General features: G+C 38.7%; 1 protein-coding gene across 1 annotated transcript in view; it reads right to left on the bottom strand.

Moving 5' to 3' along the window:
* Nucleotides 1-18033, bottom strand: part of Cep350 (centrosomal protein 350) — a 133160-nt gene that overhangs the window by 67616 nt on the left and 47511 nt on the right. Inside the window, exons 9-15 of the mRNA XM_051147620.1 lie at nucleotides 15953-16099; nucleotides 12065-12720; nucleotides 10713-10834; nucleotides 8190-9250; nucleotides 6796-6937; nucleotides 4803-4972; nucleotides 2364-2550 (exon numbers count right to left, since the gene is read on the bottom strand). Coding sequence (XP_051003577.1) covers nucleotides 2364-2550; nucleotides 4803-4972; nucleotides 6796-6937; nucleotides 8190-9250; nucleotides 10713-10834; nucleotides 12065-12720; nucleotides 15953-16099 — 2485 coding nt within the window. The remainder of the gene's footprint in view (nucleotides 1-2363; nucleotides 2551-4802; nucleotides 4973-6795; nucleotides 6938-8189; nucleotides 9251-10712; nucleotides 10835-12064; nucleotides 12721-15952; nucleotides 16100-18033) is intronic.

Consider the following 18033-nt stretch of genomic DNA (forward strand, 5'->3'; position numbering starts at 1 on the left):
TTATTTTGTTCATTTGTGTGTGTGTGCGCATGCACGTGCACACATACTTATGTGTAGATCAAAGTGCAGCCTGTGAGAGTCAGTTCTCTTCTTCTCCCATGGAGAACCTGAGGCCTGCACGCAGAGCCTGAGGACTGCACGCAGAGCCTGAGGATTGCACGCAGAGCCTTAGGCTTGGGCGCAAGGCCTTTTACCTCCTGACCCAACCCACTGGTCCTGGACTTGATTTTTTTTTCCCGAGACAGGGTTTCTCTGTGTAACAGCTCTGGCTGTCCTGGAACTCACTCTGTAGACCAGGTTGGCCTCGAACTCATAGAGATTCGTCTGCCTCTGCCTCCCAAGTGCTGGGATTAAAGCCGCTGCCTGGCTTGGACTTGATTTTGAAAATGACCAAAACAACACAGAGATGTCATGTGGACAGCATTAACTGCACAGAAAGCAACTGACAAAAGCTTATTTGTAGGCCGCAGCTTAAATGTATCTGACCAAAAAAACAAAAAAGTCTGAGTGCCATGCAGATAGCAAAATAGGTTTAAAAAAAAATTACTTTCCACACAAGCCCAATATCCCGAATTCAATCTCATAGCAAAAAAACAAAAACAAAAACAAAAAAATGTTGGATGAAGTGGCACATCACTCTTAACAGTGGACTGCGAGGCAGAGACAGAGAATTACTTGAAGCTAAAGGATCAGCTAGACTGGAGTTCAAAGTTAAAACAACCAGCATGGCAGAAACAAGAGAGCCTCACCAGAAGAAGGAGAGAACTGATTTCTCCTGAAACTGTCCTCTCACCTCCACATATAGGCAGTAAGTCACAAATGTCCACACTCACATCATACACACACCCAAAACTTTATTTTTTTTCTAAGATTTATTTATTTATTATTATGTATACAATGTTCTGTTTGTGTGTACACCTGCAGGTCAGTGGAGGCCATCAGATCACATTACAGATGGTTGTGAGCCACCATGTGGTTGCTGGGAATTGAACTCATGACCTCTGGAAGAGCAGTCAGTGCTCTTAACCGCTGAGCCATCTCTCTAGCCCCACACTCAAAACTTTAAAGCAGTTCTTTTTAGTTTATTCATTATAATTTAGTGACATTACATCCCGATTGTCATTCCCTGGCTCTTACCTTCCTGTTCGCACTCTCCCTCCCTCTTCTCCCTCTTCCCCTTCCCTAGACCAGCTGGCCACAGCCTATCAGGTCTCATTGGGATAGCCTGCATCCCCCTCCTCTGTGTGCTGCCCTGCCAAGGGGCAGTGATCAAATCGTAGGCACCAGAGTGCATGTCAGAGGGTAAAGCAGTTTTTTATTTATTTTTTATTAATTTATTCTTGTTACATCTCAATTGTTATCCCACCCCTTGTATCCTCCCATTCCTATCTCCCTCCCATTTTCCCCTTACTCCCCTCCCCTATGACTCTGACTAAGGGGGACCTCCTTCCCCTGTATATGCTCATAGGGTATCAAGTCTCTTCTCGGTAACCTGCTGTCCTTCCTCTGAGTGCCACCAGGTCTCCCCCTCCAGGGGACATGGTCAAATGTGAGGCACCAGAGTATGTGAGAAAGTCATATCCCACTCTCCACTCAACTGTGGAGAATGTTCTGACCATTGGCTAGATCTGGGTGGGGGTTTAAAGTTTACCACCTGTATTGTCCTTGGCTGGTGCCTTAGTTTGAGCGGGACCCCGGGCCCAAATCTGCCTATCATAATGTTCTACTTGTAGGTTTCTAGGACCCTCTGGATCCTTCTACTTTGCTATTCTCCCATGCTTCTCTCAAAGAATGAAAATACAGTTATACAATTTCCATGATCGGTTTAAGACTGGCACTTCAGAGTATGTCTGAGTGATCTTAACTGAAAAGGGAGAAAAACACTTAGATGAAGAAATAATTTCAACAATGTGATCAAAAGGGTATTAAGGAGCTGTGTTTAGAGCAGAAGAATGCAGTTGAGAAACACAATTTGTAGAAATGAAGAGACACTGTGGTGACCCAATGGAAATACTCCAGTAGGCCTGGGTTCTTAACCATTTCTCTGTGCGTAGCTGACCTCATGTACCCCAAGAAAGGGGACAAAAAATTGAGCCAAGAACAATATGAGAAAAAGGAATTGTGCTTGAGGCAAACAATTACTGGAGATGTTTTAACAGTTGCAATGAGAAATGACCAGATGTGAAAACAAAGTCTACAGCTATGAATGACGTTACAATGTCCTTCAGAAAGTAAACAAATTTATACCAGCTCAAACATGCACAGTGAACTGACAAGCTGAAACTTACCAAATTCACTGAACAACAATGATACTGTTACTTTAATTATATATAAATTACAGCATAAAGAATATACTGCTTTACCTCACAGAATGCCCAGAAAGTTCTTCCAAAGTGTTCTCAGTGTTCAGAGTCTGTTCATAGTCCCTAGGGGCAAGTCTGCTGGCAGGCCCAAGTTTCTTTCCTTGATGGTAACCACGTTCTGAGTCAGACTGAACTTTTCCCTCATCACTAAGTGAGTTCTGAGCATTTCCAGTGAGAGAATCCAACCCTAGGAAGTAAGTTTTTGTAAGCAAATTTCTAACATTAGACTTACTTAGATAGCTGATAAAATTTTATCAGTAAAATAAAAGTACAGGCCAGAGTATTAAAAATTAATTTATATCTAAAATTTATTTTTCATATCTAAAATAAATCAGTTCATTTTTCTGGCCCATTTAAAGAAACAGGTCTTATGACAAATGTCTGTAATTCGAGAGTCTATAATTCTACTTATCTTAAGTACCCAGATTATCACATTTATAGAAGCAGTGGCTGCCAGTGGCTGCAGAGAGAAGAGTGGAGATGGTAGTGGTGATGGTTGCAATAATACAAATATGGACTTAATGCCACTGAACTTGAAAATGATTTAAATGACTATTTGTTTTTTGTTTTGTTTTGTTTTGTTGGGCTTGTGTGTGTGTGTGTGTGTGTGTGTGTGTGTGTGTGTGTGTGTGTGTGTGTGTGTTTTCCAAAATGGTATCTTATGGAGCTCATGCTCGCCTCTACCTTACTATATAGCTAAGGAAAACCTTGAACTTCTGATCCTCATGTCTCTACCTCCTGAGTAGTGGGATTATAGGAATGCACCATCACACCATCTTGTGGGTACAAGGGCACATACTTACCAGCTGAGCTATTTTTCCAGCCAAATAAAAATTTAGTGTGCATTATTTATCATCATCATCATCATCATCATCATCATCATCATCTTGATTTTCTGAAACAGGGTCTCACTATGCAAATGCAGAACTGGCTCTCCTGGAACTCACTATGTAGACCAGGCTGACCTAGAACTCATCAATCTGCCTGTTTCCCTTGTGCTAGGATTAAAGGCATGCACCACTGCATCCAACACACCCAGCTGTGCATATTATTTTACCACAATGAAAATATAAAATGCTAGCACTGATCATCCTTATATATAGAAATTACAGGCAATTAAAGCTTTTTTAAATAGTTTCCTATACCAATCAATAGGTGGGTTTCTTCCCATAGTCTTGTCCCACCTCACACTTTTCAACTCAATAAGCTTTCAGTAGTTTATCTTTTCAATTAGAAAAAGAAAAAGAAAAATCACTCCCAAGCTTGAAACCATTTTGTGAGCATAAGAGCATTTTTGCATTACTAATGTACCTCCCTGCCTGTAGGTGTATACAACAAATATGGGTCAGGAGAGGTTGTGCTTGCCATCCAACCATAAAAACCCAAGTTGCACTTCCATGAACCCACATAACACCAAGCATGGAAGCACACGTCTGTAACCCCTATGTTAAACAGTGAGACGGAAGAGGAGAAGCTCAGAAGCTCACGGGCCATGTAGCTTGCTGTACTCACTGCCAAACATCAGAAGGCTCAAAGCGGAAGAGAACTAAATCCACAGCTATATGCTGACCTTCACAGACACATAGCATACATACTCACATAAACATTTTCTTAATGGAGTGGAACTATAGATATTGGCTGGTATTTCTATCACTCAAACAGATTTACTGAGTGCCAACACGAGTAGCTACTATGCATTATTAGTACACATTATTTCCAATCATTTCTCATACTCTTCAAAATCAGCATATGAATGCCAGTCTGCTTTACAGACAAGTCAATTTGAAGACCATGTTTGATGATGGTTAGAAATGCACATGATGTACTACCGAGTTTTTTTTTTCAACAGTTGTAAAGCAATATTATTTGTATCTCTCTTAAAAACAAAGGTGTGTGTGGCTTCATGTATATATTGGAAAAAGTCATCAAAAACTGTAATAGTAGTTGCCTCTGAAAAGACGGATTAAGGATAACTTGTACTTTATTTTTAAAGTTGCACTGTATTTACTAGTGTGTGAGAGAGAGGACTGCACACTACAGGAGAACCACAGTTCATACACAGAGGTCAGAGGCACTCTGCACTCACTGCTATAGCATTTCAGAGACCAAACTCTGGCTCTCCTGTCAGGACTGTGCAGCAAGCACTTTTACCCACGGAGCCAGCTCCAGGCCTTGCTAGCCCTCCCTAATGTACAGTTCTTGAATGAGTATCTATCATTCTTAAATTTTTTATTATGTATTGCATTTGTATCAAAAGATTTATATTAAAAAGTTGACGTTATATGGCAACAGATACAAGGAAACCTCACAAATATGAAAGCTAACTACATTATCACAAATAAATCCATCTACTAATTAAATAGAGACTCAAACCACAACTTTAGGTCATTACCACAAAACCACCGAGAAGTAAGTAAGTCATGGCAGAATTCTACTTACATTCCATCTTTTCCTTTTTTCCTTTCTTTCCTTTAGAAGCAGATGACCGAGATGACACAGCAGACAGAGCTCCTGATGAATGCTGAGAGGTAGCATCCATAGAGTAAAGATCATGGGCAGACTTTCTGCTAGAATGGTCCTCCTGAATGCCTAAGTTGCTACCACCAATTCTGTCAAGAAGAAAGTAATAGAAGTTAAAGAAGAAAAACAAAAGCAAACCAAAACTCTGTAAAATGCCGGTTTAAAAAACAAACAAACAAACAAACAAACAAAAAACAAAACCCTGAGGTCACAAATTTTTTTTCTTTTTTTTCTTTTCTTTGAGGTCACAAATTTCAAAGGAGCTCTGAGTACCTAGATAAAATGCCAAAGCAAAGCTTACTCTTATGTTGAAAAACAAAAACAAAACAAAAAAACTTATAACAAAAGGTACTCAAATTAAATAGTAGTAGAAATGTCCATCAAATAGTGTAAATATCTGATCCTTTTATTAATTTTAAAAGGTTCTCTATGGCTCAGTTTGCTACTCAGAAAAATCGTAGACGAGTTGTTTATTGAAGTAAAACCAAATTTATGTTTCAGGTTTGAAGATGTGGCTCAGTTAGCAGTATCTGCCTAGCATGCATTAAGCCCTAGGTTTGGTCTGCAGAATACTCATAATCTTAGGAGGTGAAAATAGGAGATCAGAAGTTCAAGGCCAACCTAAGATACATAAGCCCTATCTATAATAATAATAATAACAACAATAATAATAATAACAACAGCAATAATAATAATTGAAAAAGCCAAATGTTTCAGATATATATAATAAGAAAAATTTGTATGAGTTGACTATGGGAAAACATGGCCTCAATTTCTGCTCAAATACAGCATAATTATACAGTATAATTATTTTTTTTCTGATAATCTTCCAGAGAATAATAATTTAATTTAGTCTACTTTCACCTAATAGTAAAATGCATCAAATCCTATTGATTGATGATATTAATCTCACTACAATGAAATCCTTTAAAACCTTAATTTAAAAATTTAGTCTTTTCTTTGGGCTCAAAATTTAAACTACAATTTTTCTATTATACTTCTATGAATATTCATTTCTACTATCCCAGCTAGTGGGAAATTAGCAGAACTGATTTCTATATGATTATCTAATAATGTTATGGGGGCTATACTTTATAATACATAAAAAGACATTAAATATGGAGAGCTATAAATTTATATGGTAATAAACTTTAGGGAAGAAACTCTAGGAAAGTCAAACGTATTCTGTGATTTTGTACATTTCAACCTCTATTCTTCTTCTCTAAAACAGGCAGTCTAAGAGTAATGCTTCCCCAAATCAGGGTGGTATAAAGATGAATTCTATTGGCAAAGTCCACCCCCCACTACCCAGATTCTTTCAGTGTCTTGCACATTGAAGGCCCAATAATCACCAGTTGTTACAATCAATCTTTTCAAAGTTTATATGTTTCACATATATCAAAGTTTTAGATGTTTTCTTGATTAAAAACAAAATGTTACTAAGTATCACAAACTTAAATGTCTACCACAGCAAACTGGGGGCTTACAGATTGACTTATGATCTATCTGTGTTTTCTTTCTTATGTACCAGGTCCTATTTTAAGTAGTTTAAGTTCCACTCACCAGGTGTGGTGGCACTTGAGAATTGGAGGCAGGAGGATCAAGAGTTTAAGGTTATCCTAAATGAGATCCTGTCTCAGAAAAGAAAAATGTTTATTTCCCTGAACATTTGTAATAACTCTGTGAGTGATCAGGTACTACTATTCTCAACATTATGCATAAATACAAACAAGCACTCTAAAGAGCCAAGTGTCAATTCAGAGAGTCTGGATCCAGAGTCCATGAACTTCTCACTACACAAACTTTATACAGATCAATCAAGACAAGATGCAACTTATATTCTGACCAGAGATCTCATTTGTACATTTTTTCTACTTGAAATTTTAGTACATATTTGCTATCAAATTCTTACTGAGATTCAAGATTTGATTTTTTTTCTGTCAGTGTCCCACTTCCTGGCGAGGAGACAAAATCATCTTCATAGGAAACACTGCTGAGTGGAGTTATGGTGGCATTCAAAGGCTGTGATGCCGGTGTTCCCCTGTCTTCAAACACTATCAAAAGAAACAATTGAGGTATGGTTAAAAATAAATAAAATTTAAAGCTATAAACAAAGCATTCGACAACATCATGATATACTAACATATTCTTAGAATTCCTAGGCTGTATTTTCACTCTATAAATGGAGCAAATTATTTAACAAATGAGTTGGTTTCATCTGTTCTTATGCTCAACTTGAAGATTTTGTGGTAACTGTGTATGTCATTGCTCTCTCTTGCTGAGCTACTTATTTACACTGACAGTTGGTTGTCCTGGTTAGTTTTTGTTGTCAACTTGACATAAACTAGAGTCAGATGGGACGAGGAAGCCTCCCTTGAGGATTTGCCTACATCAGCCTGGCCTGTGGCCATGTCTGTTGAGCACTGTCCTGTTTTACTGGTTGAGGTGTAGTAACATAAACAAGGGGGAATAAGCATTACGAAACTAATGCATCCATTGCTAGCTATACCAATACAAAAGCAAGCTGGTTTCAATTAGACAGCCTATCCCTGTCTTCCACTGTGATCCTACAGATTTTGAAGCAAATCCCAACACCTTTCATCTCCAAATATTTCAATACAGCTATAAAATTTTAATGAAGATCTAATACAAGAATTTAAGAACCAAACCAATGGGGCCGGAGAGATGGCTCAGATGTTCAGAGCACTGCCTGCTCATCCCGAGGTTTTGAGTTCAATTCTCAGCAACCACATGGTGGCTCACAACCATCTATAATGAGATCTGGTGCCCTCTTCTGCCTGCAGGTGTACATGTAGACAGAATACTGTATATATAATAATAAATAAATAAATCTTAAAAAAAAAAAAAAGAACCAAACCAATTTTCTTATTAAAAAAATAAGAATGTCAAGATGGAGTGGTGACTCAGTAGTTAAGAACTACGGACTGGAGAGATGGCTCAGTGGTTAAGAGCACTGGCTGCTCTTCCAGAGGATCTGGGTTCCATTCCCTGCACTCATAGGGCAGCTCACAATCATCTGTAACTCCAGTTCCAGAGGATTCAACACCCTCTTCTGGCACCAGGCACACACAAGACAAACATGCAGGCAAACCACCCATATACATAAAATACTATTAAAAAACAAAAATACTGATTTAAGTACTTTGCTTTCATCAATATAAAAAAAAAAAAAAAAAAAAAGAAAGCATTAAAATCAAAAGAAATTTAGAATGCCAAATGTCCGTGTTTGCTTTCTGTTGCTGTGATAAATAGTCTTGAAATAGTATAAGTCTTTATTTTTCTCACCTTTTCCATATAACTGATATGACTTGGTAAAAATATTAATGACACTGTGTGGACTTCCTTTTGCCAGTTCTTCCCATGGTCCTTTGCTTTGTGTACCACCTATGTGCCCCGTAAGTGGCAAGAATTTCTCAGCTTCTTTTTGAAACTCTTTGATAGGTTCATAAGAATTTCTCTCTCCAGCACAGAATTCTTTTTCCTTTAAGATTTCCGCTACCTTCAATAAGGACCGTGCATCCTGCCCGCCTTCTTCCTCAGAGAGACTCCCGTCACTAAGAAGAGGCCCTTCACTGACTGAGTCTATGCTAGAACAAAGAGACCTTTTGGCTCTTTCTTGAGAACAGGCTTGTATATCAGAGCTGGAAGAATCGGTCTGCCTCCTACACAACTGTGCCAGCAGCCCTCCTGGTTTAGGACTAGGGGATTTCATTCTGAAGCTTGATATGGCACTCTGGGGTCTGATCATCTCAGGAAGTTTTTTATATTCACTAAGGCTGCCTACACCAGGAAGATCATCATCGAAAGTTGCATGAGATACACAGGTTCCCAGCATCTTCTGAATCCGGGCAGAGAAGACATCTTCAATATCCTCTTTTATGGGTGGACTGATGGCTTTAGTCCAAGGTCCATTCTCTTGAGGTGCTTGCTTCACATCGTACTCAACGTTCCACACTGACCCATAGTTAATGCTGGCCCCAGCTAGTTTCTTAGCTTCACTTTCAATCCTGCTGGACAGAGAAGCAGCTGTAGCTTTCAAGGCTTCAATACGATCCAGTTTACTCTTATATTGGCTGGTACTAGGTTTTAACAAGGCATCTGGATGAGGAGCTTGTGAGGTCAGATATGGTTGAGGTGTGAAAGTTAACGGTCCTGAAGCCTTATTATGACTCTTCTTGGCTGGTAAAACAGAGTCATAGTCCTTGGGCAAAATTCCTACATGCTCAAGATGCAAGAGATGAGAGAGCAAATTTTCAGCTGTTCCAACAAGGGGCTGTGCTTGTGAACTGTGAATCCGCGGGCTCAACCTGTCAGGCTGCATCCACGTAGGTTCCATCAAGTCTCTTCTGATAACAGAAATCATAATGTTAGTTAATACAGCAACCCACATGTATATTTTCCCCTTCCTTTCTCTCTCTCTCTCTCTCTCTCTCTCTCTCTCTCTCTCTCTCTCTCTCTCTTTTTCTCTCTCTCTCTTTTTCAGTGCTAGCGATTGATTCAAGAGCCTTGTTCATGCCAGGCAAGTATTCTATCAAGGACCTATATCCCTAATCCAAACCATCACTTAAAAGGGGGGAAAGGGGCTCTCTGGTTTTAAGAATAATATACGCACACTTCCAGAAAGAAGGCAAAGGGACTAAGAGTTAGAGATTACTCAGAGGTAAATAATCAGAAGGCCACTGCTATCTTTGACAGTTCGTTTACAATTACACCCTTGCTAACGTCTATCTCTGCTTATGTTGTGGTTTTGTGGTGATGCTTGCACAAAAACGGCATTTTGCCATTTGCACTGTTTTGTAAACATTCTTTAATAAGAGGTCTCCTTTTTTCTTTTTTTTTTTATTTAATATTTTTATTTTTCATTTTTTAAATTTATGTGCATTGGTGTAGGGTGTCAGATCTTGGAGTTACAGACAGTTGTGAGCTGCCATGTGGGTGCTGGGATTTGAACCTGGGACCTTTGGAAGAGCAGACAGTGCTCTTAACCACTGAGCCAACTCTCCAGCCCCGGTCTTCTTTTTCCAAACAGCTTTTTAAAACTCTGCAGACAAGCTTCCTTAGAACAATACCTCTAACCAACCCTTTAAAAATAATATGACACGAACACGAAATGATTGTGTGGTGATTTGAATGAAAATGGCTGCCATAGGCTCATAGGAAGTGGTACCATTAGGAGGTGCGGCAGTTCTTGCTCTTGTATGGGGGCTCAGGTTGGCTCCCAGCACCCACACAGTCACTCACAGCCATCAGGAACTCCAGTTCTAGGGGTCCTTTACTCTCTTCTGACCTCCTTGGGCACTAGATATATATGTGGTGTATATACATAGATGCAGGCAAAACACTCATACATAAAATAAATAAATGTAGAAAACAACTTAAATGTTATCAATATTATTGTCCTTTGGGGTGAAAGAGGACCACATGCATCAACTTCAAATTGGAAAAAGATTTGATTTGTATTTGTACATTTTCAAAGAGTTTCAATTTTTTTTTTCTTCTCCCAATAGTTATTATTACAGAGTATAGTTTCACCTATATCTTTCACGATGATTTAACCATCCAAAAAACTTTATGTTAGGCTTGGAGGGGGATGAGAGTGCTGCCACTTGCATGAGGAATTGACATTGGTCCTGGATTAAAGTACAGGGAAAACTGAAAAACCAGAGCAGAGGGAGTACAGTGAATACAGCTGTACATAATGTTTGGGTATTGAAGATATTCACCAATTTTGAAATAAGTCTTCTCACAAAAAGAAAGAACCGTAGCCATCTTTCATTCTCTCTTTTTATTTTTATTTTTTTTTTTTACCTTGCAAGAGGCTGTGGAGGCTCTGACAGGGACAGGTCACTGCTGGAAGATGCACTTGGGGGACGTTCCTGTACTTTGTTTTCCTTATCAGATTCTCCAGATGGTTGATACCCAGGTTTGGCCTATAGAAAAGGACATCAAATTTATCTGATTCTGATCACAAAGATGTCTTCAGGTAGCACAGCACGTAAGAAGCTTATCAATTCACTTTAACTTTTAAAATGGCCCTTCAAATAAAAAATTACTTTATAATAAATTTGCCTTTAAAACAACCATTACATGGTTGTGGGTGTAGCTCTGTAGCAGAGTGCTTACTTATATTATTCCAGGTTGTGGGTTGGGGTCCTATTGCAACAGAAAACCAAACAAAAACAACCACTACAGTTAAGAGCAAAATATCGTCTAAAATCTAACAAGGCCACTGTGGTGGTGAGTAATAGCTCTCAATTTAACATAATTTAGAGTCATTTGGGACATGGGCCTCTAGGCATTCCTGTGAGGGATTATCTTGACTGGGTAAAATGAAGTAGGAAGGCCTGCCCACTGTGGCGGCCCCATTCCCTGGCTAGAACCCTGGACTACTCAAATGGAGAAAGCAAGCTAAGTGGCAGTATGCGTCCATTACTGTTGTTTTCTGATTATGAATGTGATATGACCAGCTGCTCTAAGCTCCTGGCACCTTGTTCTCCCTCCATGACAGACTGTCCCCTTAAATTAAGAGCCAGAAAAACACAGTCTCCCTTACATTGCTTTTGTCAGTGTATTTATTAACAGCAATAGGCAAAAAAACTAAACAGACATTAATATTAACAACATGATTAAGATAAAATAGTATCCTTTATAAACCTCAATTTTTTCATCTCGTAAGTAAAAAGGAATACACGTAACCTTCTTGGGTTGTATTTACTGATGTTTAAACCTATAAATAAAGCTTTTAAAATAGTAGTTTACCTGAGCATACCTGAGACACTCAAGTTATCGGTCTTCAAAACATTAGCATAAGAGTATGTCGTCACTGCAATACTTAAACCCAAAACCAAGTATTTCATTAACATAATTTGGTGGTGTATTACATACTAGAATCTGCTTAGTGCTACAATGAAGACAAGACAGGAATATAGCAGAACACAAGAGATCAGTGGTGACAAATGTTGCAAGCTCTTCAGCTTTTATTTTTTTCTACTTCCTACTTACTGTTTCCATGCAGTAAGATTCATGAAAGGTCTTGATTGTAATAAGTATCTGAGCATGTCCAAGTCCTAGGGATGTTAACTTTTCAACAGCTCTGTAGAACAAGTAAAATTTTGCTCACCATGAATTACCCCACTTTGTGTTCCCATAACTACTAGTACCTGTGTTTCCTGTGTAACATGCTGATGAGGTGGCTCTTCCAGCAACGTCTTTTCTAGTAGCAATTTGGAGTAAGTTTCCTGCAGCCGCCTAGAGGCCGATGGATCGGGAGGCACAGACTTAGCTTTAGCGAAGGCTTCTCTCTGTCTCCGGTAGAGCTCCTGTAATCGTTTATTCTTCTGCTCTGTGGCCTCCTTTTGAGCCTTCTTCTCCTCGCTTTGCTTCCTCCTCCTCTCCTCCTGCTGTCTAACAATGTACTGCCGTACTTCATCTGTATCGTAGTGGCGCTTTTTGGAAATCACAGGTGGGTCCTCATTAGCTGTTATTTTGTCAGGCTTTCTTTTCACTGGGCTGTGACTCCGGGGCACTTGCACGGGTGCTGATGACTTCTGATTCTGTAACTCTGCAATCTCTTGCCTCACAGTCTGAGCTGAAGAATCCAGCTGTAAATCGTCAAGAATGCCACGAATTTCAACTGGCAAAAAATCCTTGTTTAAGGCAGCATTTTCCTCCTGCTTATTGTCTGGAAGGGATGGTGCTGACTTCAATGCACTATTTTCAGGGCGAGCTCTACTTCTTGACCGTTCTGAGCTTCGTGGAAGATGTTTGTGTGAAACATCCAACTTGGGATCAGATTCTGCTCTTCCAATGTGGCCCCCTGAAATGCACAGACTGTGAGCTATACTAAAACTTCAGATTCATTCCTAAGATGTACTGCACTAAGAAGAAACTTAAGAAATTTTCCTTTATTTTAAACTCCGATTCAAATATCCCTTAACAGCCCAATGAATGTAATCGTAAACTTCCTTTTATATCAGTAAATGTTTCATATAAATTATACTTTCTTATAATACATCTTTTAGAATTTCTGTAAAAATATTATATTAGAAAGGAATATGCAACTATTTCACTTACACAGCATATTTAATTTTTCCCCTCTTCAAAAAGTGTTTAAAAAATAGGGCAGTGGTAGCACATACCTTTAAGCCCAGCAATTGGAAGGCAGAGGCAGGTGAATCTCTGTGAGTCTGAGGCCAGCCTGGTCTACAATGCAAGTTCCAGGACAACCAGGGATACATACACACAGAGAAACTCTACCTTAAAAACACCAAATAATAATAATAATAAATCAATACTGTTTTCAGAAACCATCTGAATTTAAAAAAAAAAAAAGTACATGCGATTTCAAGATTCAGGACACAGAGGCAGGCCAATCAGAAGTTCATAAATGTCCTTGGCTACATCATAAGTTTGAGGCCAGCCATGACTATATGAGGCTGCCTCCAGGCAACAACAAACCTAACCAGTAAAACTCTTTAGAAATCTTTAAGAAAGGCAATTTTAACTGCTTTGAAAAAGCTCAAACTTGGTGCTGGAGAGAAGACTTGGGGCTAAGAGAAATGTCTGCTCTTGTAGACCACTGGGTTTGATTCTCAGCGCACACACGGCAACTCCCAACTGTCTAACTCCAGTTCCAAGGGATCTAGCATCTGTGTGAAACAAGGCACACATGTGGTGTACAGACACACATGCAGTCAGAACACCCGTACAAATAAAATCCCCAAGTTTTTTTTTAAAAAGATCAACCTGCACCAAATATAACTAATAAAGGCACTGAAAAATACTGTTTTTTTCTAAAAATTTTATACAATACTGACTCGTTTTCCAATTAAATGACACCAAATTTAGATGAGTTTACCAGAGAATTTCTGCAAGTTCAGATTTCTATTGATATAAAGATTAAAACTGACCTCTTACATATCACATCTTATTAATATCTATAAAACAAATCTCAAAAATATTTTAAAATATTATTTTGGTATTTTATCCATTTTTTAGAGAAAAATAAAATACTACAGTAAGAAGCATTAGAAATATATAAGGTTCCTTTCTATTATACTACATATATATTCAGGTAGCCAGGGACTGTGGTCTATGTGAAGTCCTGGGTATTAAAGAACTGCCTACTTCCTAGAAAACACTCTTCTGCTGGCTAACAGTTGAGCCTCTTATGACTCTCCAATGAATGACAGAGTACAATAAACATTATGTATGCAACAACCATTTTATTACCCATTATTTGCTGACATGGCTTAATGTTAGACTGAGAATATGCATGAGTTCACTGGCAAGAAGAAAGAAATAAAGAGCCGGGCAGTGGTGGCTCACACTTTTAATCCCAGCACTTGGGAGGCAGAGGCAGGCGGATCGTTGTGAGTTCGAGGTCAGCCTAGTAGACAAAGCGAGTCTAGGATAACCAGGGCTATTACACAGAGAAACCCTGTCTCTAAAAACAAACAAACAAACAAACAAAAAAATATATATACATATTGACTGCAATATATTAAATCAGAGTTGACGACATTTCTTGCATAATGGACTTAAATTAACTAAGGCAAATTTCACTGCTGAAAGGAAAGCTGGCCTCTGGTGACTTTACATTTCATTTCTCAAAGTTAATGTTTATGCAAAATATAACTAGTTATTTTTCCCTTTTCCGTGTGTGTTTGTGTGTGTATTGGTATGTTTGTATGCATGTAGGCATACATGTGTATGGACATGCATGTATTGGCAGTGGGGTATGTGCATGTGGAAGCCACGGGTTAATGTTTTCCACCTCATTCACTGAGGCAGGGTCTCTCAGTCATAGCCAGAGCTCACTTATACAGCTGGTCTTGTTAGTCAGCTTCCTCTACGGATTTCTGTCTTGGGTCCCCAGGTAAGCTACTGGGGACCTGAACTCTGGGCCTCATGCTTGAACAGCAAGCACTCTAACCACTGAATCACCCCCTTAAATAGCCTCACAACTATTTTAAATAGCAGTCAACGTGTTGGGGGATGGTCTGATGTATTTTGATGCTAATTACTGCTTGCTGTCTCTGTGACCCACCTTTTGATTAATAAAAAGCCATCCCACCTGGGCAGGGCAGAGGAGATAGAGGTGTGGCAAGGTGAGAGAGGAGGGTGGGGGGAGGAGATTTCTGGGAAGAAGAAGAAGAGAAGGACCAGGAGAGAGACCAGAGGAAGGGAAGAGAGGAAGGCCGCCATGGGTTAGATGGAAGAGAAGCACATGGCCGGCGTGGATGGAGAATCTGGCCCAGATGAGGAACATTAGCAAGTATTTGGGATTATGGACGGGAGATAGCTTGATAGAAGTTATGGGAAACAGATGGCCTGGGATTGAGGCAGGGATTCCATGCCTGCCCCACTATGGGAGGCAGTTTAGAGGACTGATATCTGCGCCCTGCCCCAGGTTAACTAAGGCTATTTTAAAATATAACAAGTGTCTGTGTTAGGATTCTGCTTTAGTCTGCCTACCTGTGATGTCACTACTTACCTGCCACGGGGGTGTGGCCCTGCCCTGGGCCATATAAAAGAACAGACCCTCCCCTCTCTCTACCCCTTTACCTCTCTCTCTACCTCTTCCCTCTCCTCTCCGTGTGTCTCTAGAGACGGTTCCTGTATCTCTCTATTAAACCTCTGAAGTGGATCTGTGGCGTGGTGTGATTCCATCCCTCTGTGCAGCTCCGCCGTTCACCTCTAACTTCCGCTGCCCACTTTTTAGTCTGTGTCTTGATTGATCGCTAGCTGGGCCTACTGATAATACAGGTAATACTGATAATTTAAAAACAATATTCAATGTACTTAAATAAAAAAAGAATAAATTTGAATGTCAAATTTAAGAGAGTCCTGAATCTTTAAACAAATTTAGATCTGACTTACTATACCTCTGGAAAGACTAACTCTTCTGCAGACCTGTCCACGCTCTGCATCTTTGAGCTACAGTAATAATTTTAAAGCAAAATCTTAACTGTTCTCCAACATATTTTCACCTTCTAAGTGTGTAGCAAGCAGCCCTGGGTTTGAAGCAGTTTTAACTACAGCCTCACCACACTTAGCCATCCTTTCTCGTCCACTTCTGTCACTCGATGTTGGTCTTCGCTCTTTTTGCTCCATCTTGGGTGCAGGTCCCAGAATCTTCTTTACTAACTTTTGTCCATCTCGCCAAGAAGATGTACTTATCAAACGACTATTACCTAAAATATATATTGCACTAAATTTAAAACTTTATCTTTAAGAAGTATATTACTGGTAATGTAGGTTCTATAAATTTTACATTTATTTTCTGCTAAAATCAAAAGGTCTGCCATTAAAAGTACATTTCTAGGGGTCAGAGAGAAGGCTCAGCAGTTCAGAGCACTCGCTGTTCTTCCAGAGGACATGAGTTCCAATCCTAGCGCCCTCATGGAGGCCCACAGCCATCTGCAACTCCAGTTCCAAGAGGTTCAATACCCTCTTTTGTCCTTTGTGAGAACTAATATGAACACATATGGTACACAGGCATATGTGCAGGTATAAAATCCATACAAATAAAAAGAAATAAAAATATTTTTAATGTTATTTTTAACTCTAAGCCATCAAAATTGGTTAACAGTTTGTTCAAATCTTTTTTAAAAATCTTTTGCATTTTATTTTTTGGGAGTGGGGAGAATGTGCCACTGCACACATGGGAGGTCAGAGAACAACCTGAGGTAATCAGTCCAGTGCGTTCTACCCCATGGGTCCTAGGAGTTAAACTAGGATCACCAGGCTAGGTAGCAATTATCTTCACTTACTGAATCATCTTGCTGTGCCTGTTTAAATCTGGATTTGCATCCACATCTCAAATAAGTGTAAAATGCTAATAAAACTAAGTATCAAATCACAATGATTCTTGAAATTTCAAGTTAGATAAAACTTGTTTGCTAAATAAATGAAAGCTCAATCTAAGCACAGGGATAAAACTTTTAAGAAACATAAAAATAGGAGTAATCACTTATTGAGACTTTCATACTTTACAGTTGTATTCCCATAAGTAGACATTACAATAATACAATAAAAATCGATGTTTTAAATTGCCTTTAATTATAAAAGTTCATAAAAATAAAGGTGTGCTGCAAATAAGTTATTTACTAAGAGGAAAATTGTTTTCATTAGCTTCATACATAAGAAAATTCAATTAGATCATCTCAAAATAGCAATATAAAAAGTAGTAAATCATGTTTACAATATAGAAATCATTAAAAAAAAAACCATCAAATTAAATGTAAAATAACATGACCAATAGGAAGGCAATGGCTACATGTAGCTCAGCAGTGAGCTTACTTAGCATACACAAGCCCTGGATTCCATTTTAAATTAAATTAGGGGTTGGAAGAAGCAAAGAGTGGTGGTTGCAGACATCTACCAAGGTCACCTCTAATTCCAGCAGTCAGGAAGTAAAAGCAGGAGGGATTTGAGTTAAAGCCAGTTTAGGGAAAAAGGAAATGAAATAACAAAGAAAATAATTAAAAACAAAAAAATCACTTGTATTTAAAAGCCAATACTAATAAAAGTATAGTAAAATCACTATACACACTGTCTGTTAAAATGACAGTTCCTTTTTAAAAACAAACATATCATAGTATGTTTCAAAAGCCAAAGTTCTGGGCTAGACATAATGATGCACTTTCTTTTCTTTCCTTCTTCTTTCTCTCTTTCTTTCTTTTATTGGTTTGATTTGGTTTGGTTTTTCAAGACAATGTTTCTTCTGTGTAGCCCTGGCTGCCCTGAAACTTATCCTGTAGACCAAGTTAGCTTTTGAATTCATAGAGATCCACTTGCCTCTGCATCCAGAGTGCTAAGATTACAGGTGTGCAACACCATGACTGACAGTGGTGGTGCACTTTTAACACCAGCACTCAGGAAACAGAGGCAAGAGAGCTCTGTGAGTTCACACCTGGTCTACATAACAAGTTTCCAGCCAATGAAGACTATATAAAGTGAGGCCCTTCCTCAATAAACAAACTTTAAAAATAAAAAGATAAAAATTTGATACATACAAAAATGTTTTAGGTATACAATGACTAAAGTTATACTACTATGACTTTAAAACTACTGTACTAACATGATAGATAGATTGATTTAGAAAACTATTTAAAAGTAGCAAATT

The sequence above is a fragment of the Acomys russatus genome, chromosome 6, assembly GCF_903995435.1.
Source record: "Acomys russatus chromosome 6, mAcoRus1.1, whole genome shotgun sequence".
In the NCBI taxonomy this organism is placed as follows: Eukaryota; Metazoa; Chordata; class Mammalia; order Rodentia; family Muridae; genus Acomys; species Acomys russatus.